General features: G+C 29.6%; 1 protein-coding gene across 1 annotated transcript; it reads right to left on the reverse strand.

Moving 5' to 3' along the window:
- Window positions 1-1,664: 1,664 nt before the first annotated feature.
- Window positions 1,665-22,040, reverse strand: LOC123014355 (N-acetylgalactosamine kinase). The gene is made up of 7 exons (XM_044413417.1): window positions 21,793-22,040; window positions 21,574-21,744; window positions 20,620-20,821; window positions 18,243-18,351; window positions 12,867-13,024; window positions 6,180-6,435; window positions 1,665-2,751 (listed from the first exon to the last, which is right to left on the reverse strand). Exons 1-7 carry the CDS (start codon window positions 21,921-21,923, stop codon window positions 2,396-2,398), a joined length of 1,383 nt encoding a protein of 460 aa, XP_044269352.1. The 5' UTR covers window positions 21,924-22,040; the 3' UTR covers window positions 1,665-2,395.
- Between the last annotated feature and the right edge of the window lie 1,844 nt (window positions 22,041-23,884).

The following is a 23,884-nucleotide window of genomic DNA, read 5'->3' on the forward strand; positions in this document are numbered from 1 at the left end:
AGTTTTAGGAAACGTATTTTCAAGCTCGAGTTAATTCAATTTTTCCAGAGATATGAAAAAATTTTTAAGGATTTAGATTACGTTTCGGTGTAATAATTTTTGTCTCGAGAATACGAAATGTTTACATTTTATAAGAAATATTTCGAGGATAATGTGAGTGCAATTTTCGTTCTTGTGTTATCAAATTTTACACGTGAGAAGAGTTATGCAACTACTTAGCGTTTATAAAGTGATATATTGCGACTGGAACTGAAACCCAATATAGTGTATCTAATTTCCCATTCAACTTTTTTTTAAAAATGTCTCTCCTAAATCACTCCAGTAGTTGGAAAGTCTCTCTCTAGACAAAAGACTGAACGCCTTTGTATTCATAAGGTGAGAAGGTGATTCGCATGAAAAATAATAGAATGCAGACTTGAAGTTTTTACATTTTCTGTTGTATTTTTTCTTATAAATTTTTGATTTGATTTTTATAGTCATATTTTTTTTCATTTAAGTTTCTAAAACCAAAATATTATTCTGTTTATAATAAACACACATGAAATTTTTCCTACGACTGGCAAATTTTCGAAAAAAAAAAATTAGAAACTTTGTTAATTGTTTTAATTTTTCTTACATGAAAGAATCTTCGGTACTACATTTTGTTATTGTTATTATACAAATTTCTTAGTTCTTTCTAGTAATCTTGAATTGTTTAATGGTTTCTTCTTCTTTTTCTTGTTTTTTTACTTACTTTTCAAATTTTCAGAAATTTCATGAATACTATTTTCAGAATTCAAAGAAACTGACAACTTTTCTACTTTTCCTAATTTTTTGCCACTATTTCAGAAAATGTCGAATTTTTTCAATTTTGGCAGGATTTTATGTTCTTATTCCTTTTTATAGAAAAACTGCAATTTTTTTATTCTTAAATTTTTAGTATTTTATTTTCAAAAAATATTTTGCATTTTTCGGGATTTTTTTGTAGCTGTTATATAGGAGTACATTTTTTCTGGAATGGTAGTACATTTTAGCTGTTCTTAATTTTTTAGTTCTGTTTATTCGTTTTTTATTCTTTTTTTTTTTCAATTCACAGAGTAAATTTTTTTCACTTTTTTTAAGTATAGTTATTTTTCAGTTTTGTAAGAGTTTGCTATTGTTACTAGATTTATTGTACGGCTTTATTAGCTTTTCTACAACATTATTATTATTTTTAAATTTCTGGTTCAGTTTTATTTTTTGTTACAACTTTTTTAAGATTTTATATTAATCATTTTTTTCAATGTTTTGTTTTTGCTACTATCTCAAAATATATAACATCTTTTCAAGATTTTTTTATTATTATTATGTATTTTTTAGTTATTACTTTTTACTTTTTTCTCTTTTTAAACTCCTAACTAATTTTTTTCACTTTTCTCCTTTTCACATTTTAGGAAAATCTCTCTCTAGACAAAAGACTGAACTAAATTCATAAGGTGAGAAGGTGATTTTCATAAAAAATAATAGAATGCAGACTTGAAGTTTTTAAATTTTTTCTTGTATTTTTTCTTACAGTGATATAAATTTTTGATTTGATTTTTTTAGTCATAATTTTTTTTCATTTAAGTTTCTAAAACCAAAATATTGTTCTGCTTATAATAAACACAAGAAATTTTTCCTAAGACTGGCAAATTTTCTAAAATAAAAAAACAAAAACTTTGTTAATTGTTTTAATTGTCTTACATGTAAAAATCTACGGTACTTATACAATATATTACTTTCCTTATCCTATAAGGGGGACGCAGCACGAAACAATTGGTAAAAATCGGTCGCACTGTTCGGCCCCAAAGACCAAAAATCGTATAATTTTGGTTAAAGATCCCACAAATGACTTATGAAACGGGTTTTTTAAGATATTTTTTCTATTTTGCGCGTTTTAGGCACTTTTTAACATAAAAGTCAATTTTTAAAAATTTAGGAACTTTTGCTCTAATAAGGTTGTGGTTGGTTATAAATGTTTGTAACTTCAATTTTCAAAGTGTCAAGTCGTAAGTACTTTTCAAAATTTTGTTGAATTAACAATGAATGCCGCAAATATTTCATGAAAAAAAAAGAAATCGCTCAGAACGCCGCTGAAAATCACCATTACCAACCTCTAGAAAGTAAATTGTACTAGGCTATTTCAGCACCCAAATTTGTGTTGAAATTGCATCGGTCCTCCAAACGCAAAATAGAAAAAATATTTTGTAATTACAAAGTTGTGGCAACACAACAACACAAAAAGTGAATTGCACACAATAAAATATTAGTAAAAGCCCGGAACAAGTCATAAAGTCGGATAGTATTCTTTTGTAGTTGCTCTAGTCGACATAAATTTTATTAGAAAACTTTTCGACCCAGAACTGAAATTAAAACACTTTTAAATCTGTATTAAAATTTATTTTTGAAAGATGCAAGCTCCAGCTTTGGGCGCTGTGGCGAAAAGCACCGAACCGATTTGTTCCGGTGGCAAATGCGAATAGAATTTCTCCTTCAACATGTTCATGTAAGTGTCAACCTTCTCTGGGGCCACTAAGGCCACGATGCATCCGCCCCATCCGGCACCGGTTAAACGAGCTCCATAGGTCAGTTCCCTTGATAATTCCACTAACCTGTCCAGTTGAGGATGACTACATTCGTAGAGGTCTCGCAAACTTTCGTGACTTTTGCTCATGAGGAGGCCGAGGTTTGGGAGGGTTGTGGCGTCGGCGGGGCCGGTGCAGAGCGTGGCCCATTGCTGCACGTTGTGAGCCTCTGAAATGAATTTTTTTATAAAATTTGGAAAAAAAAAACAAAAAGACAAAACAATGCAAAAAATATCACAAAATCTCGGAATTACAGAATATTTTGCACTTGAAAACGTCTGGATTTTTTATAATCTTACGACAAATTGAAGAATTCGAAAACAAATCATGGAAATTTTGACAGTGTAAAAATGTCGACCGACATTAAAAAAATCATATAAGATTTCAAACGTTGCTGAAGCTCAAGGCTTCTGGATATTTTAAAAACTGTTTGCGCAGATTGTAAAAATTTTTTTTTTTACTAAAACTGAAACTTAATTCAATTCATTATCCCTTATTACTTTTTTAGAATTCCTAGTTTTCTGAATTTTATCTCAACTTTGTAGTGCATGATCTTTTTCTGTTAAAAAATTTGAAAAAAATAGTGATAATTGTTTTTATGTTTTGGGTTTTTTAAATATCTTAGCAATAATCATTAATTCCAAAATAACACTTTAAAGAATCTCCAATTTTTTCGGAATGGAGATATTATTACGCTTTAAAGAACGCCAAAATAAGTAAAATTGTTTTACTTTTAAATAATATTAACAAAAAATTTCCTACAATCAAAAGTAATAGCAAAAATAAGTGTAACAATGATATTTACAAATAAACGTTAAAATCTAGGAAAGTTCATGTTTCATCGTTTCTCCACTTTTCTCCACGCATTTTTTCGATTTATGATTCTGTTCTTTTCATTTTTTTTTCTTTTTAAAAAATATTCCATACTGCAGTTTTGTTTTTTATTTGTGCTTATCTTGGTGCTGAATAAATCAAAATTTAATGTGTTCAGCAAGTTTAAAGTCGCAGTTTTAGCAGAATCTTTTTTCTTTTTTCAGTTTTTTCAGAAGAATAGTATTAGGTATTTTTTCAATTTTTAAATTTTTGGTTTTGTTTCACAATAACAAAGTTCTAATTTTCTTTGTTTTAGGTAAAAATTGTTTTTTTTTTCATATTGAGTGTTTGCAAATCGACCCTCCCAACAAAAACTATAGTAACTTAAAAATTACAGTTTTGAGAAGAATTGCATTAAATCTTAGATTGTTAATAAAAAATCAAGAAACTGTTTAATATTAGTGAAAATTGCTAAGGGTCTAAACTTTGGTAATAATATTGTTTATTTAAAGAAATTTTTTGTCATTGTTTGGGTATTTTGGGCCCTACATAAGACATCGTTTTATAGTTTTCGTTGGGAGATTCGAAATGATGTTTTTTGTGACTGAGTTGGGAATCGAAGACGCGTTATGCAACACAAAAAAACTTACAAACTTTTATCAAAAAAATTATTATCAGTTTAAACTCAAAATTGAAAAAGTAATGGAAGTTGGGAGTCAAAAAAACATGAAAATTTTATCAGTTTAGTTAAAAAAAAGATTTTTCTATTTTTAAAGCAAATTGCTCATGATTTATAAAATTGACTCAGTGTTCAAAAAAATAAAAAAATGCTTCATATTAAAAAAATTTATGTTGTAATTATTAGTTTTAATCAAAACGATCGGTTTTAACGTTCAATATTTACTCGTAAGATCTGTTACGTTAAAGGTCACGAAAATAAGTGACCTTGTTTTATTTAAAAAATAGCCAAAAAATTTAAAATAATTATTTTACACATAAACCTTAAATTACTTGCTCAAAGGAAAAAATAAGCTCATATTTCTTATACTTTCAAAAATTCATTTAAAAATATTTTTATTTTTAAGAGCTTTTTCATCATAAATTTTCTTTAAGACTCAAAAAAGTGCATAAAACGTTATTGGGTCAAGTTTAAAAAATTACGAATTTTTTTGAGTTTTTGAAAGTAAGCGCTAGTAAAATCGTAAAAATAGTCAATTTACCAAAAGTTTTTGATATTAAAAAAAAATTAATTCATTATTCCTCCACTTTTTTAGAATTTTCAGGTTTCTTAAAAAACTTTCAGTGTCATATCAACTTTGTAGTGTATAATTTTATTCTATTAGAAAAATTGAAAAAATAGTAATAAAATTTTTAAAATATCTTCGCAATCATTAATTTAAATAAAAACAAACACTTTTAAAACTCAACAACTCCGATTTTTTCAGAATTGGGGAATTACTATGTTGAAGAACACCAAAATAAGTCACTTGTTTTACTTTAAAAAAATTTTATCAAAATATCTTACAATCAAAAGTAATAGCAAAAATAGGTTTAACAATGATATTTAGAATTAAACATAAAATTTTTATAAATAAATAACTTTTCTTTAACATTTGAGATCTCAAAAAATCCATGTTTTATTGTTTTTCAAATTTTCTTCTTAGAAAGCAGTTTTTCGATTTATGATTCTGTTTCGTTCACTTTTCTTCTTTAAAAAAATTCTATTTTGCTACTGTTTTACGAAATGCCACAGTTTTGTTTTTTATTAGATCTTCTTGGTGCTGAATAAGTGAAAACTGTTTTCAATGAGTCAGTTTTAGCAAAATCTTTCTTTTTTCAGTTTCAGTTTTTCATTGTTTTTAGAAAAATAGTATTACGTATTTTCGCTATTCTTAAACTTTGGTTTGTTTCATAATAAGAAAGTTGTAATTTTCTTTGTTTTAGATAAAAATTGTTGTAATCCTTAATTTTTACAGAGTCAAAAAAACATGAAAAGAATTTTTTATTTTTAAAGCAAATCGTTTAGAATTTACAAAATTGACTCAATGTGTTCCAAAAAATAACAAAAAAATGCTTGAAGTCAAAAATTTTTGTGTTTCAGTTTTCTCAGTAATCATTAATTTTAATCAAAACGATCTGTTTTAACATTTAATATCTAATTAAAATACTGTTACGTTAAAGGTCACCAAAATAAGTGAACTTGTTCAAAATAGACAAAAAATTAAATATAATAGCAAAAATAGATTTACCTAAAAATGATTTATTTACACATAAACGTTAAATTAGTTGTCCAAACGAAGAAATAAGCTCATATTTCTTACAATTTCAAAAAATTCATTTAAAAACCGGTATTTTTTTACGACCTCAATAATATTATCAATCAAAAATCAATTTTTAGGAGCTTTTTTATCATCAATTTTCTTAAATTTAAAACAAAATCGAACCCAATTTTTTTTTCAGCAAAAGAAAATGTTACTACCTCGTGTCGTCTCTAAGTTTACTTTTTTTAAAGCTTTTACTGTAATGGAATCCCAAATTTCAGTTTTCTTCTCAAGCTTTTTAATAAAACTGTTTTAAAAAAATAAGTGACTTAAAAATTCCACGACTAGAACCACCAGATTAAAACATAAAAGCCTGCAAAACGGCAGGAAATGGGACCTTCTCTGCTAATACACCGCCTGCAAAGTTTCTTGCAATAAAATTAGCCTTTGGGATCCATTAAAGGTGCGTTTCCTGAGTGGCCGCTTTGTTCAAAATAAACATTGCAAAAACCGTCCCACTTACCTCGAAAGACGTGGAGTGCCCTTTGTTTCAGCCTGAAACTCTGTATATGTCTGGTATTTTGCGTCAGCGACGTTTGGCTCAGTTGCTCGGAAGTAGTTTCAAGTTCTCGTATGATTTCCTCTTTCGTGTAGAGTTCCTCGGGTATTGTCTCTTGTACAATTGTTATCATCTGAGTCAAGTCGACTCCGAGAGCTTTTTGTAAATCACCGAGTCGTTTGATGTCGGGCCAATTCAAGCCGTGTTTTTTTCCTATTAGCTGAAATTTTACACATTTCAGTGCACATACACGATGGGTGTGGTGTATTTTTAAAACACAAGGGTGTCGGTGTAAATTTAGATGTAACGAAATTGACTTCGAGGGGGAATAAATTTTCTTGTTGAATGTTGCACCTGATGCCTGTTTACAAATTGTGAAATATTCATGCTGTTTAGCAACGTAACGAGATCAATGTGGGATTTTCGCGCAAATGTGTTTAGCTAAGTGATGGGAATTGTCGTCTAATCGATACGAAGGATTTGGGATGCGAGGAAGGGATCAATATTTTACTCTTGTTTGTTATTAATTGAAGTGAAAGTCATAATTGGATTACGTGACGATTATCTGGTCATTGATTTTCGGAAGGGTTTATAAACTATTTCGGACATTTTCACTGATGGAACTTTCGACACGTCAATTAATCGTCAGTTCTCACATGAAATCCGAGAGATTTTCAAGATAGAAGGGTCATCGGAAGGAAAGGCTCGAGAAAATTAACTTTTCCGGTGTAACGCCTCTGTTTTATTACTTTTGTCAATGTATCTAGTTTTGGACAAGACTCAAAAGTACAGATAAAAACAAAGAGATTGGAAACTTATTAAAAAACTTTGGAAAAAATACACGTGAATAAAGAGATTATTATTGCATACATACTGTACTGGTTTTATACATTTTTTATCAGTTTAGTGAAAAAAAGAAATTCTTCAGAATATTATGAAATTATTCAAAATGTTCATAAATAATTCGATCGGCATTAAAAAAAATCATATAAGATTTCAAACGTTACAGTAGCTCAAGTCTTCTTCAAGTTTTTATTATTTTAAAAATTGTCTGCGCAGATTCTGAATTGTTTTTTTTAAGTGAAACTGAAACTTAATTTAATTCATTATCCCTTGTCACTTTTTTAGAATTTTCAGGTTTCCTAAGATACTGACTTTTAAAAAAACTTTTAGTTTCAGCTGTACTTTGTAGTGTGATTTTTTTCTGTTAAAAAATTTGAATAGTGATATTTATTTCTATTTTTTTTTGTTTTGGGCATAAAAGCAATGTGGTTTTTAAAATATCAATTTCAATAAAAATGAACACTTTAAAGACTCAACATCTCCGATTTTCTCAGAATTGATATATTATTACGTTAAAGGAACACCAAAATAATTAAACTTGTTTTATTAAAAAAAAAAAATTAACAAATTTTGACAAAAATATCCCACAATCAAAAGTAATAACAAAAATAAGTTTATTAATCATATTTACAAATAAACATTAAATTAATTGTATAAGAAGTTTTATTGTATAAGAAATGTTATTTTTCAAAATCTCAAAAACTTCATGTTTTTTCCAATTTTCTTCTTAAAGCATTTCTTCGATTTGTGATTGTTTCTTCTCATTTTTCTTCTTATTAAAAAAAATATATTTTGCTGAATAAGTCACAACTTTATGTTTAACAAGTTTTGAGTCTAGCAGAATTTTCTTTCTTTTTTCAGTTTCAGTTTTTCAGTTTTTTTTCAGAAGAATAGTATTACGTATTTTCGCAATTTTTTAATTTTTGTTTTTTCACAATAACAAAGTTGTAATTTTCTTTGTTTTTAGATAAAAATTGTTTTTTTGCATAAAAAAATTATCCAAATGTTCATAAATAATTCGACCGTCATTAAAAAAATCATATAATCTTCTTCAAGATTTTGATATTTTACAAATTGTCTGAATTGCCTTTTTAACTGAAACTGAAACTTAATTTAATTCATTATCCCTTGTCACTTTTTTAGAATTTTTAGGTTTCCTAAGATGCTTTTTCTTAAAAACTTTGAGTTTCATCTCAACTTTCTAGTGTATGATTTTTTTCTGTTGAAAAAATTTTAAAAAATAGTGATATTTTTTTTACGTTTTGGACATAAAAGCAATGCAGTTTTTAAAGTATCTTAGCAATCATTAATTTCAATAAAACCGAATACTTTAAGACTCAACATCTCCGATTTTTTCAGAATTGAGATATTATTACGTAAAAGAACACCAAAATAAGTAAACTTGTTTTACTTTAAAAAAAATGTTGACAAAAGTATCCCACAATCATTTTTGATTCTGTTTCTTCTTACTTTTCTTCTTTTTAAAGAAATTATTCTATTTTGCTACTGTTTACGTACGTACGTACGTTTCGAACAAATAAAAAACAGATAATTACTCCGAGATTGGAAACTTATTAAAAAACTTTGGAAGAAATGGAAAAAAGTACATGTAAACAAAACTATTACATCCTATTTTACCAATTTTATAAATTTTTAACTAAAGTTTTTCAATTTCATTCAAAATTGAAAAGCCGAAAAATGTCATACATATAATATAACATTTCAGGTTGGAAAATGGCCATTTTCAAACCCCAAGGTCGTGGAATTTGTGGTCACATCTCGTGATAGGGAACTAATTTATAAAAAATTAAGAAGGTTACAAAACTATCAAGTGTCAAAAATTCAATTTGTTTGGATAACAACTATGACAATACAACTTTGACAGAAAAGCAAATTGAAGCACTTCAATCGGTATGTAATCTACTATTTATTTTATGTTTTTTTACTGAATCAAACGTTATCAATTTGTCACGAAATTCGGAAACTTTTTGTTACTTTTTCCTCATAAAACCGTGATTTATTTTTCACAGTTTTCTGCATTTCATTCCGGTTAAAACCTGTAAATAATTCTCGAGCTGATGCACTTGTTATTTATCGTGCTGTTAGAATCTATACGAGGCCGTTATAGTTCCAATAACATATAAAATAGGTCAGATGGCAGTTTGCTCCACATCTATGCACCAACTTAGCAAGCTTTATATCAAGATAATAGACTTTGCGTTGTCGGAGTGTGCATAACTTATTTCTGAGTAATAGAAGATGTTAGCAGCACAAGGTGGAGCATCAACAAATTCCCTCTAAAAGCTTGCACGATTTTTCGCTGCATGTAAAGCTTTCAACGGAAAATCGATCGCTTTCTCGAAATTATTTTAACAAGATTTTGCCTTAGAGTAGTGTACATATACAGGGTGTGCCAGAACTCGCGCCCCAGAGAAAAATTTCAAGCAAGACAAGACACCAGAATCATTAAAAAAATGTTTAAAAAATTCAGTCAAAAAATTTTCACATTTATTATTTGACATTTCCTTATGTCTATTTAATGATACTGATGATCTTGTATACGTTTTTTTTTACAATTAAAAAGTACAAAAATTTTGCGAATAAAAGCCAAAAATAACATTAAACAAAGTTACAATTTAGGATACAGCTTCCTTGTTATGCACCACAAAAAAACTTACAAAATTTTATCAAAAAAAATTATTATCAGTTTAAACCCAAAGTTGAAAAAGTAATGGAAGTTGGGAGAGTCAAAAAAACATGAAAATTTTATCAGTTAAGTTAAAAAAACGATTTTTCTATTTTTAAAGCAAATAGCCCAGAATTTACAAAATTGACTCAGTGTTCAAAAAAATATAATGCTTCATATTAAAAAATTTTATGTTGTATTTATTAGTTTTAATCAAAACGATCAGTTTTAACGTTCAATATTTAATTAATATCTGTTACGTTAAAGGTCACCAAAATAAGTTTAAGTTTTACTTAAAAAATAGACAAAAAATTTAAAATAATTATTTTACACACAAACGTTAAATTACTTGCTCAAAGGAAGAAATAAGCTCATATTTCTTATAATTTCAAAAATTCATTTAAAAGCAGGAATGTTTTGACTACGTTAATAATAATAATCAAAAATCAATTTTTAAGAGCTTTTTATCATCAATTTTCTGAAAGACAAAAAAGTGCATAAAACATTATTGGGTCAAGTTTAAAAAATTACGAATTTTTTTTGAGTTTTTGAAGGTAAGCGCAAAATCGTAAAAATAGTCAATTTACCAAAAGTTTTTGATATTTAAAAAAAAATGTGTGCGTCAATTGTGAAATTTTTTTTTAACTGAAACTGAAACGTAATTTAATTCTTTATACCTCCACTTTTTAAGAATTGTCAGGTTTCTTAAAGTGCTAATTTTTAAAAAAATCATATCAACTTTGTAGTGTACCTATGAATTTTTTTATTAAAAAAATTGAAAAAATAGTGATAAAATTTTTAAAATATCTGAGCAATCATTAATTTCAATAAAAACGAACACTTTTAACACTCAACAACTCCGATTTTTTCAGAAGTGGGGAATTATTACGTTAAAGAACACCAAAATAAATCAACTTGTTTTACTTAAACAAAAATTTATAAAAATGTCTTACAATCAAAAGTAATACATACCAAAAATAGGTTTAACAATGATATTTAAAATTAAACGTAATTTTTTTATAAATGAATAACTTTTCTTTAAAATTTAAAATCTCAAACAGTTCATGTTTTATAGTTTTTCAAGTTTTTTCTTAGAAAGCATATTTCGATTTATGATTTTGTTTCGTCTCACTTTTCTTCTTTAAAAAAAATCTATTTTTCTAGTTTTACAAAAAGACACAGATTTGTTTTTTTATTAGATCTTCTTAGTGCTGAATAAGCCAAAACTTGATGTTTTCAAGAAGTTTTAATGATACTGATGATCTTGTATATCTTTTTTACAATTATTAAGTAAAGGTACAACAAATTTTTCAATAAAAGCCACAAATAACATTAAACACAGTTACAATTTAAGATACAGTTTCCTTGTTTCCTTTTCTAATAACATGTAGCAAAAAAACTTGGAAAATGATTTTTCCAACAGAGAGTGTAAAATTTAAACTCTCATAATTTCAAAATTTTTATAGATAAAATTTTTTTAACATTTTTTCCATGTATCTGGTATCTTACCTTATATGTCATTTTCCACTGGGGCGTGAGTTCTGGCGCACCCCTGTATTGTACTGTTTTCCCATTTATTTCCCAATTTAAATTTTCGGAAATTGCGGGAACTCCAATTTTGGGGCTAATGGACTAATTGTCCATTGTGATTCGTTTAAAACCATCCCAGGTTACGTCTACGTAGCGTTATTGTGTGTTCCACCCTCGATTCGCTACTAGTTTGTTTATTAAGGCAACGAGTGTCTTCAAGTGCACGAAGTAGCCATTCCAACTTCTGTGTTGTTTAATTAAGTTTCGGATTGCAATGCAACAAGTCCGCCGTTTGCAACCTGATTGCTTCCAATTTTCAATAATAAAACAAACAGTAACGAGGTAACGTTTACTTAATTGCGTTTTATTAAATTTTAAATGCGGTCAAGTCGTGCTAATTAAGCTAACAACTTTGTTGATGTTGCTAGTAGTAAAATTACCGTTTTATTGCTAACTAGCCACATTATACGGTAATACACTTTAGGTACACACGTTTCGTCATAATGAAGTGCAATCATGAATGTATTGTTAGTTGGTGGAAAAAGAAGGGAATTTTTTGTTTTGGAAATTCCAGTTATGGCACTCACTGCTTTATGGCATCTCAGATGTGAATATCTTCAATAGGTTCTTATTGCGGTAACGTGGGTTACTATAATTAAGCTACACAAAGCTGAGCTTAATTAGAAACTGAACTTATGCTTGACAATCAATTGTCAAAGCCAAACTGTTCAGAGGTTAATTAATTAATTAACGTAAATTTCTTTCTTGGAAAAGTTGGGTCTATTTTTTGCAATATAACTTTTGAAAAATTTTTGTTGAAATAAAAAAAACAATAAGAGCTAGAAACTTGAAATTTGGTATGTAAGTTACTTGTAGGAAGGGGACGTAGCACGAAACAATTGGTAAAAATCGGTCGCGCCGTTCGATAGCAAAAATTATTTAGAATCATGAAATATACCTTATTAAACAGTAAAATGTGATAAAATAATAATAATAAGGGTACCGAACTAAGAAAAAAACTGCACCCCAGATTCGAATCCGCGACAACTATCATCTATTTCGTGTGTAAACCGGCAGTTGGCACTAACGCAATTTTTTCCCAAATAAGTAGGATAAGGAAAGTCGTGTAATGTTCACACCAGATTTTTCAGAAAAGAATACAATTTTTATTAACATAACTGTTTTAATACGTTTTTTTTTAATTTTATTGAAAAATTAGACTTTTCCATTTTAGTAACTTAATTCTTCAGAATTTTTCGTGTGTTTTTTTCAGGAAAACTGAAAACTTCCCGTTATTATCTCTTTCTCTTATTGCGAATATAAATCAAAACTTTGAGAACTCTTGATCAGAAATCACTTTCAGCCACTTTCTGTTCTCTTATTTTGAATTAATCCCTTAAACCCTCCACGTTTAATCGCCAAATCTCTTTTTTCAGTTACCTCTCCATCGGTCAGATTTAAATCACGTTTCCGGTCCCAACACGCAATTCCGCTAGCTTCCAAATACCTCTGGGAATTCCCCCGGATTCGAAATAAAAATCGTTTGTAAATACCCCAACAAAGAACGTTTTTCAGCACATTAATTCACTTACCTGGGCCGCAAGTCGACATTCAACAACTCTGCAGTTAAAATCAGCCGTGGCAGCTTTGTTAAGTTTAGCTAAACTGTGGGCAATGACAAACACAGCTCCTGGAGGTAGGGTAATATCGGTCGATCGCAAGGGGGAGAATTCAATAAGTTTAGCACAACCTGAAAATATTGAGATAATTATTGGGTGGGTGGATTTTTATGAGGCGTTTACAACGAAATCAACCAGATTTATGGATTGGCACGAGCTAAAACATAATATAGAGGGTGCCAGAGAAAAATGCCAAGAAAAATGGAAAAAATATTGTAAAAATTCTGTCAAAAATTTTAAATTTTTATTTAATGTTACCGATAATCTTGTATACAGGGGGCGCCAGAACTCGCGCCCATGTAAGGTAAGATACCAGGAACAAAAACATTCCACCTATAAAAATTTCGACGTTATGCAATTAACTGGACTGAACAAAAATTTAATATTTGGAACACAAATACATTTACAATTTAATCCTATCTATTTTTATTGAAAATAGTAGATTACATATCGAGGTGAGAGACGCTTTATTACCAAGGCGAAATTTGATGACCAAAGTAACACCACTAAGATTTGTATACTATTTTATTCACAATTATCCTTCATAAAGATCAGAAAGCCAAGAAGAATTTACTAAATTTTGAAAAACATAACATATGACATTTCAGAGGTTGGGAAGTGGCCATTTCCCAACCTGAACCTGATATTTCATATCAATTGTTAAATGAAGTTGAAATGTCAAATTTCGTACTTTACTGAATAATTATGAAAAAACATACAGGCTGTGTCAGATAAAATACCAGGAACATGAAAAAAATGTTCAAAGTGCAAAATTTAAGCTCTCATAACTTCAAAATTTTTATAGATAAATAATTATAAAAAAAAAACATATACAAGATCATTAAATAAACATAAGAAATGTCAAATGTCAAAAAAAATGTCAAAATTTTTTTACAGATGGGATTTCTTAAACATTTTTCCATGTTACTTGAATTTTTTCTCTGGGGCGCGAGTTCTGACACAATCTGTAGAAACGGTTGAACTGGCTTTTTTGAGCCCAGTTGAAATACTTTAAGTCCTAGGAGTTGAAATGTGACGCAAATAAGAGATCATTCGAACCATTTCACACAATAAAATTACGATTTATTTATCAATAGTTACCGAATTACTTCTATCTCTATTAAAAAGCCTCTAAAAAGAAAATAACAAAATTATTAACCAATATTTACTGTGGTGTAACACAAGTCGCCTATATGTGCATGGAAAACAGATGTCAAAATAAAAAATAGCAAGATGACCGTTTAACCTCAAAAAGTAAAAAAAAGTCTAAATTTCCGTTTCATTGTTATCCGCTTAAAAATAAAATAGTATATATCTTTCATAATAGAAAGTCTTTTCTTAAGTCACTTCTATTCTTCAAGACATAATGTACCTACTATTTTTAAAGTATTGACGGTTTTTTGATTTTTCTTGTAATTCCAAAAGAAACTCGGTTAGTTATTTGAAAAATTGTCTTTTTTACTTTCCTTATCCTATAATTCTATCTATAAAAATTTCGAAGAGGACGTAGCACGAAACAATTAGTAAAAATCGGTCGCACCGTTCGGGGGATACAAATTATTTAGAATCATGAAATATACCTTATTAAACAATAAAATGTGATAAAACAATAATAATAATAACGGAGTATTTCGCGTGTGATCCGGTAGGTGGCACTAACGCAAAGGTTACATTAAATTATTGTCGTTATTAGAATGTTTTTTCAAATAAGTAGGATAAGGAAAGTCGTGTGATGTTCACACCAGATTTTTTAACTTTTTAAGCGCTGATTATACTAGAACCATTGGCATTATTGCAAAAACTCAAGAATTGTCGTAATCAGCATGAAACTATAAAAAACAGCATTTATAAAGTAAAAAATAGAAAGCTTGAAACGATCAAAGGTAAAAAAAAATGTTAAGTTTGTCTTAAGTTTTGTGACAGAAAGAAACTTATTCTCAAAATCTGTCAAGGCTAAAAAAAAATTAAAGCAATCATTTTTTGCTTAAATTCGACCAAAAAAATTGTCGTAGTGTTAAAAAGTTAAAAAAAAAAAATTGCGTTAAATTCACTTGGAGGCTTGTATTTTCGCCGGAATGATTATACCGAAGCTGTCAAAGTTCCAAATTCAATTAGTTAAGTAATACTCTAGCACCTAAATGGAGATTAAATTTAATTAAAAAGTTACCTGAAAAAAAAAACGACATGGAGAGCAATGTAAAGGATGACCTAACCGAGCAGATCTGGTCATAATTTTCACAAAGGAAATATTTTTTCGGCTTAATTCATAAGCACCATCTTGGCGTATAATTGAAACGGTTTATCGTGGAATATGAATTGTGAATTGGGGTCCGCAAAGCGGTTTAATGTACACAGCCATCATTCATTGACCATTTCACGGTCTATAGCTTGAAGCTTTGGGCATATCACCGAATCGGCAATTTGTTGAACGGCTTCAAAGCCTCATATGCCACCCCAATCATACAAAAAGCTCTCTCTGTGTACACACTTTTCTCTTTTGATCCCCCAATTAGAACCGGCTTTTTTTCAAATATATAAAAATTCATTGCGTTCAACTCTCTCATCCACGAGGAGTTATTACCGTAATTTGTCAGAAAACCTTGGTCACAACCCTCAAGAGGGTAGCTAAACCACCAAGAGCTATTGGCTTATTTGCTCGACGCTTTCGCCAATGTAATTATTTATCTTGATTTATTCGCACTGTCGATTTTGATAGTTTTAGTCTATATAATAAATTTGAAAATTAAGTACAAGAGCAGCGTAAATCTTGATTAAACGCATTAAACGAATCGGAAAAGTTTATTGCGAAATTTGCCAAAAGATCCCCCAGAGACGAACTAATTTAATACCACTGAAAGTGGTAATTAGGCGATTTGGGCCCAAGGGAAATAACGAATTTACTTAATATTCAGCGTGTTTTGCAATTAACTAGACTGAACAAAAATTTGATATTTGGAACACAAATACAAAATTTTGCAATTTTTATTGTAAATACTAGATTACATAACGAAGTGGAAGGTGCTTTATTACTAAGGCGAAATTTGATGAGCAAAGTAACGACCACTAAGGTTTGTATACTATTTTATTCACAATCATCCTCCATAAAGACCAGAAAACCAATAAAAATTAACCAAATTTTAAAATACATGATATATGACAGTTCAGAGTTTGGGAAGTGGGCATTTCCCAACCTGATATTTCGTATCAATTGTTAAATGAAGTTGAAATGTCATATTTTACAACTTTTCACATTCAAGGTAATTTGATTATAACTTTATGATTGTGAATAAAATAATTTTACAAGTTTTTTTGCTGCAGACTAGTCAAAAAATACACAAAAAAGCTGTATCCTGAATTGAAACTATGTTTAGTTTTTATTGACAAAGTTTTTATACCTTTATCGAATAATTATGAAAAAACATACAGGCTGTGTCAGATAAGATACCAGGAACATGAAAAAAATGTTCAAAGTGCAAAATTTAAGCTCTCATAACTTCGAAATTTTTATAGACAGAATTTTTTTAACATTTTTTCCATGTTCCTTGCATCTTAGGGCACGAATTCTGGCGTACACTGTATTTTATTTTATTTATTTATTTATTTATTTATTTTATTTATTTTTAAAATCTTTTTTTTTTCTTTTATGTAGTCTTATAGTTTTTTCATGCTGATTATAATAAACTTGACTTTTTGCAATAAAGTTAATGGTTCTGGCATAATCGGCATTTAAAAAGTTAAAAAAAAGTCATTTTTTTAAAACATTAAACGAGTTTCTTTCGGAATTACAAGAAAAATCAAAAAACCATGAAAGGACTTTCTGCTATGAATAATATATTATTCACATATACTATTTTATTTTCAATCAGATCACAATTTAAATTTAAACTCTGTTTACCCACTTTTTAAGGTTAAACGGCCATCTTGATATTTTTAATTTTGACATCTGTCATCCATACACGTGGGCGACTCGTGTTGTTTTCGCGGTAAATAAATATAATTTAATTAATAAATAATTCGTGTAACTATTGATAGATAAATCGTAATTTTACTGAGTGAAATGCTTCAAATGACCTCTTATTTGCGCCACTGTAGACATTTCAACTCCTAGGAATTGAAGTATTTCAACTCCGCTCAAAAAACACCCAGTTTAACCGTTTCTATAGAGATACACAAAGGCACAATTTTGTTAAACTGTTTTATATACAAAGGCTATGATCTAAGAATTACAACTGTCTACATTTTATTCAATTCAATCAATTTTTTTTTAAATAGGTTGACATTTTCAAAAAAAATTCATAACTCCAAACAAATCAAGATTTCAATCTGAAAACACTTTTAATAGCAATATTATTTATCGTACTGTCCATTTTCTTAAGCTTTATTGATTTTTTGCGTCAACTTTCAGTTTTGAAAAGTAAAGAAGCTTACAAAGTCGTAATTTTCTTATGCTAATTGCTTGAATTTGTTTGATTAAGTGCCAATTTGCAAGATGTTTAATCCCGTTTAATAGCAGAAGTTCGATCTTGGAATATCTCTCGAGTAATGAATTTGCAGTTACAACATCACACATAATCACTTTATTACAGAAATGCAAATTTTGTGTTCGCAATCAAAAAGATGCAGTTTCTATATCTCTTTGTAATCGAATTTTTTAAGTGGTTTAAAGTGAAAACAAACAAAACTTTAATTTGCACACTTTCCAGCAAAATGGGTAAACAAAACGTCGAATTGACACGCCGTCGTTTAATTAACGTTTTCCAAATCGCGCAAATTCCCGACAAGAATTTTTTTTCTTAAATTCGAGCAAATTGATCGATATCTAATCTTGTAGATTCCTGCAAAAAGTTAATATCCTGCCTCGGAATTGGCTAAGAAAATCTCCGATTTTATGCATTTTGACATCGACGAAGTTGCTTTTAATGAGATACGTGATCGTGTCATCCGGTAGTCACACACAGGCCAATATCGACAGAATTTCAACGAAAAATGGAATTTTATCGAGCTGAATAAAACGCAGATGCGACTTACAAAGCAGAGGTTTTAGTTTTTGCATTTAATTTTTAAAGTTTCCCAAAGCTATTAATCATTTGGGGATTGGTAGGAGGAAAATACGTGTTTTATGGTGGAAATATCGGAACTGTGACAATATTATCCCCTACGTAAAAATACTAAAAACTAAGACATTTATCACGTAATAGAGATATCGCAATAGATTTTAGTACATACAAAGGATTGGTTGAATTCGTCTCATAAATAATTCATAACTTAACACTATCAGGGATAACTTACCCTCAGTGGCTAAAAAAGCTATAGCTTGGTCCATTCCGCCTCCCTGAGTGCCGATATAACGTTCACATTCAGCACACAAATTCGCAATCTTCTCTTTGGACATTGGGAACTAAAATATTACGAGCAGCGTAAATATTCAAATAGCGCGAGTAATTTGCAGATAAGCAAGATGTAGCTTTTGTGTTCGTTGACACTACCGACACCCACCGTATTTTTTCTACTCTTTGCTTCGTCAAGACCAAATATATTATTTGAAATTGAGTGAAATTATTCCGCCATTGATCGGTTGTATAATTCACATAATTGAGGCAGTAGCTACACATTCCCCGGATTACGGCGGGTGCTGCACCACCCCGGACTCGATTCAACACAATTGTATTTAAATCCAATTAATTTCATTCCCGACACAAATTGGGTGCAAAATATAAATGATAGATTTTTGGATTAAGAAATCAAATTTTGCATAGGGGAAAGTGGGATTATTTTGATTTTTTGACACAGACCCTAAATTAAAATTTATTCAAACTTATCTTGTGAGTGAAGTCAGGTCATAATAATTTTTTGTTTTAAAAATGCAAAAATTCAATGAAACGCTTAAAAAACTATCTAATATTTGTGTTCTTTGTTCACAAATTTTTACTTTTTTTATTTTGTAAATTGCGGCAAAACTGTATCTCAATGATATATTTTGACGTAGACATATGTAAAATGTTCCGAGAAATCGACTGGCGTCAAGAAAACTGTAAAATTCGTTGTTACAGTTAAATTTATATTTTCGATTTTTTAGACTTTATCAGAAATTTTCTCAATCACTATTTAACGTAAAACAAGTTATTGGCAATAGACCACTCCGGGTGCCAAAAATCGACCAAAATCTCGACAAAAAAAAAATAACTTAAGAATTGATCCATATATTTTTACATTCGTAGAGGTTCTAAAGACTCAGAAAACGGCATAAAATGTTATTGCGTCAACTTTAAAAAATTACGAATTTTTTGAGTAATAATTGAGTAATAAAGTAATAAAGTAGAAGCTAGAAGCATAACTGTTGACCAAAAAATCAAAAATTTTTGATTCTTATGAACAATTAGTACTGTATGTAAAATTAACCGTAGAACACGCCTGCACAAACCGTTTTGATTTAGAACTCATAGTTTTTGAGACATGATTTTTTTTATAAAAAAAAAAAAACTAAAAATGGCTCTGTACCCGGAACCATAACCCAGAACGACTTCTAGTTTGCACCATTAAATAGATTATTTAAAGCAGATTTTAATAGTTTGTAGCTTTTTACTCTAAGTCTTATAGGTTCGTAGAAAACGCATTAAAACTTTCAGAAATTTGACCAAGTCAATATCTCGCAACAAATTTTTCATTTTTTTAATTTGAAAACTGCTGCCAAACTGTATCTCAATGATATAATATTAACCTAAGCATATGTGAAATGTTCCGGGGAATCGATTGGCGTCAAGAAAACTGCAAAATTCTTAGTAGTTTTGAAGTTATAGTCGAATTTATATTTTTGATATTTTTGACTTTATCAGAAATTTTCTCGATACCTATTTATCGTAGAACACTAACCTTTTTCTTATATGATAGAAAATTAAATTTTGTTTTTAATGATACTGAATATAAGAAGTTATCACCAACAAATCCGGAGTTATTGGCAATAGACCGCCAAATAGAATGCCAAAAATCGACCAAAATCGACAAAAATAAAAAAAATAACTTCAAAATTGATCCATATAACGTTTTTTACATTTCTGAAGGTATTTATTAAGGCACAAAAAAATTCATAAAACGTTATTGGGTCAAGTTTAAAAAATTACGAATTTTTTGAGTTTTTGAAGATGAGCGGTGTAAAATCGTAAAAAAAGTCAATGTATCTTAAGTACTAAACTTTTGCAAAAGGTTAAAATGCTCTACGATGAATAGTTTATTGTAAATTTTTGACCACTTTTTTCCTTTTTGTCATAAAATCGGCTTAAAAATTTACAAGCAACAAATCTGTATAATTTTTTGATAAGGTCCAACATAAGCCGTCCTCCCCTAGGTGCAGTGCATTTTTGCACATTTTCAGATTGCAAATATCGTTAAAGCACGTCTGTGTTGTGTGTACGAGTTGCAGTCTAAATTTAGTGTAAACTACAAAATTTCAAAGAGAATTTGTGTTTACTTACTACCCCTTTTGATGTCTTTAATGTGGCACAAAGGGGAGAATCGGTGGTTGTATGAAATTAGAAACCCGCAACAACATCATTAACCTGATAATAATTTGTCAGAAAAGCGATTAAAAAAGTTTTTCTTTGAAAAACGACTTTTCGTTTCAACCTTGACCGTAGCAAAGAGTAGAAAAAGGGGCACATGTGTTACTCACACTGTGTGCGTGTGCAGTTGCTAGGGCTGCAGCACTAACAAGAGCACTGCTGCTTGAAAGGCCTGCACTTGGAGGAATCTTGCCACTAACTACAATATTCATTCCTTTCAAATCGACGTCTTTAGGCAAAATATCAAAAATTCCCTTAATTCCACACAGGAAATATTGATGCCAGTCGGGTGCTCCGTCGCCGATTGATATCCTTGATGGGAAAAAACGGGTCGTAAATTGTTAAACAATCGATAAAATTAAATAAGGAACCGACTCTCCGAGTGAAAAATGTCACCCAAAAATGTTTATGTTTGTGTCTTCTTATCTAACATCTCCACTCTCAGCATCCACATTTATTTCCATTAGAAGATGAAAACATGTTATTGAAATGGGATTAAATCGCTGATTTATAAATTTGATAAATATTAAAACGCCCACACAAGTATTTTTATCCACGAAGGTAAACAAGTGTGGAATATTTTTTCTAATAAAATTATTATCTCGCGCAACCAAAATAAATTTAGGTTCGGTATAATAAAATAATAAATAATCGATAAGAAATAGGTTAACGTTTCTTTCATCTTCGTTGATTTCCTAGTGGAATAAGAACGTAAAATCAGAAAATACAATAATGAGCAGCCTTTTGCATAAACGAACAATACGTTGCTGCTGCTTGTGAGAAGCAATTCGCGTTTGAACCTGAATTTATGCAACGAGAGGCGAAAATGCGCCCAATTAAGTGGAAATATTTCACCTCAAGAGCGATTTTGTACCTAGACAATAAAACTATAAAATCGTCATAATCATTTGTTGACAATTGAGATAAAAAAATTATTTCACCTGAATTGAGTTCAAATTTTTGTTATTCGATTTTATCGATATCAAGTTGCGAAAGATTGACAAAAAATATAAGAAGGGGAGACCCGCCCACGTTGGTTCAACGTTTCAGTATAAAAGACATACTCAAAATGTTTCAAGTCGACTTGAAAATCCTGGTAGATTTTTTCAGCGTTGTGTAGTCGCAGGATTGTTTGTTTTGTTTCCACTGCAACAGCGAGTACAACATCCTGTTCTAAAGCCATTGGACACACTCCATAGCCGCAATAATCGATATGTTCGCCAATAAGGTTCACTCTGTATCAATAAAAAAATTCATACTTATTAATTTCATCAAAAACTCACCTTCCGGGTACTCGGACATAAAAATCCGGTTTTTTTTCATAATGGGAGACGAATATTTCCGCCACTTGTTTAAAACGATCGGTTTGCGGAAGTTCACGAATGGTGACGTTGCCGCTATTCTCACTGGGCATTGTTAAAACGGAGAAATTTTACGTCTATGTTGGAAAATATTTGTTTAGTGAATGATTAAATTACGCGATAATTGTGAGGAATTAGGTGGAATTTTATCATTTCCACGTAGACAACATAACCTAGCTTATCATCAAACAATTGTGAGCGAATTGTAAGTGGGGCTTCATCTGGCGGTCGGTAGCCGAAGCAAGACAGACGCGGAGTCGTGTTCTGCAACTGTCGTTAAAACAAATCGAATTTGGACTTCCGCTTTTAGTATCGGATAGATTTTTACACTTCATAGTAAATTTTGTGATTAAATTATTATCTAGTGACAAGTAGCGGAATTAAAGTTTTCCTTTCAAACGTTACAGAGAACTAAATTTAGTAACACGAATTGTTGTTCTACTTCTTGTTTTACTTTTACTCTTCTACACTAGGGAATGTTGTGGTATTCAAAAATTTTCATTTGTTTTTATTTCGTTAATTCCGGCTAAAGTATATTGAAAACAAGTTATGTTTTGTTCTAGTGCTATGTAAAATGTTCCGGGAAATCGATTGACGTCAAGAAAACTGCAAAATTTGTAATAGTTTTGAAGTTATAGACGTATTTAAATATTTGATATTTTAGACTTTATCAGAAAATTTCTCGATAACTATTTATCATAGAACACTGATCTTTTTGTATATGATAGAAAATTAAATTTTATTTCCAACCGTACCAAATATTAGAGGTTATCTCCAATAAGTCCGAAGTTAATAAGAATAGACCACTCCGGGTGCCAAAAATCGACCAAAATCTCGACAAAAATCCAAAAAAATTTTTACTAAAATTAATCCATTTAACGTTATTTTCACTTCTAGAGGTGCTAAAGACTCAAAAAAGTGCATAAAATGTTATTGAGGAAAGTTTAAAAAATTTCGAATTTTTTGAATTTTTGAAGATAAGCGGTAGTAAAATCATAGAAATTGTTAATTTGGGTGTTGACAAATTTTTACTTTTTTTTATTTTGTAAATTGCGGCAAAACTGAGTCTCAATGACATAATATTTTGACGTAAACCTATGTAAAATGTTCCGCGAAATCAATTGGTGTCAAGAAAACTGCAAAATTCGTAGTAGTTGTGAAGTTATAGTCGGATTTAAATTCTGGATATTTTTGACTTTATCAGAAATTTTCTCGAAACTATTCATCGTAAAGCACTGAACTTTTTAATATATGATAGAAAATTGAATTTTCTATCCAAGGTACCAAATATAAGAAGTTATCTCTAATAAATCCGGAGTTATTGCCATTAGACCGCTCCGGGTGCCAAAAATCGACCAAAATCTCTACAAAAATCAAAAAAAAATTAACTTTAAAATTGATCTATTTTACGTTTTTTACCTTTCTAGAGGTCTTAAGGACTCAAATAAGTGCATAAAACGCCATTGGGTCAAGATTCAAAAATTTTGAATTTTGAGTTTTTGAAGGTGAACGGTAGTAAAATCGTAAAAATAGTCAATTTACTAAAAATCGTAAAAACGGTTGAAATATGGTTTTCTAGACGTAAAATTACTTGCTGAACACGATGCAACTAGTTAAAATACTCTACGATGCATAGTTTTTGAGATATTGAGTAATAAAATTAAGAATAAGGCTAAAAGTATAAGCACTATATCAGATTTTGACCAAAAATCAACATTTTTTGATTCTTATGAAAAACGAGTACTATATGTAAAATTAACCAGAGAACACGCTGTTCAAACCGTTTTGACCTAGCACTCATAGTTTTTGAGATATGAATTTTTTTTGAAAAAACTAAAAATGGCTCTGTACCCGGAACCATTACCCGGAGCGACTTCCGGTTTGCGCCAGTAAATAGATAATTGAAAGCAAATTTTAATGGTTTTTAGCTTTTTGCACAGTGTTATAGTTTTGTAAAAAAATGCGTTTAAAACTTCAGCATTTGGCAAATTTTTCGGCTTCATCTGGCGGTCGG

Source organism: Tribolium madens, unplaced genomic scaffold (assembly GCF_015345945.1).
Source record: "Tribolium madens isolate multiple individuals breed KSU strain unplaced genomic scaffold, Tmad_KSU_1.1 Scaffold_97;HRSCAF=244;Tcas5.2_LG3a, whole genome shotgun sequence".
Lineage (NCBI taxonomy): Eukaryota > Metazoa > Arthropoda > Insecta > Coleoptera > Tenebrionidae > Tribolium > Tribolium madens.

What these genes read in the sequence shown, in the direction of transcription:
- LOC123014355 (XM_044413417.1), bottom strand. Translation starts at nt 21,923, where the DNA reads ATGCCCAGTGAGAATAGCGGCAACGTCACCATTCGTGAACTTCCGCAA. An exon ending in TATGTCCGAGTACCCGGAAG is followed by an intron (nt 21,745 to 21,792) that starts GTGAGTTTTTGA and finishes TTATTGATACAG; the next exon opens with AGTGAACCTTATTGGCGAAC. An exon ending in GTCGACTTGAAACATTTTGA is followed by an intron (nt 20,822 to 21,573) that starts GTATGTCTTTTA and finishes TTTCCCATCAAG; the next exon opens with GATATCAATCGGCGACGGAG.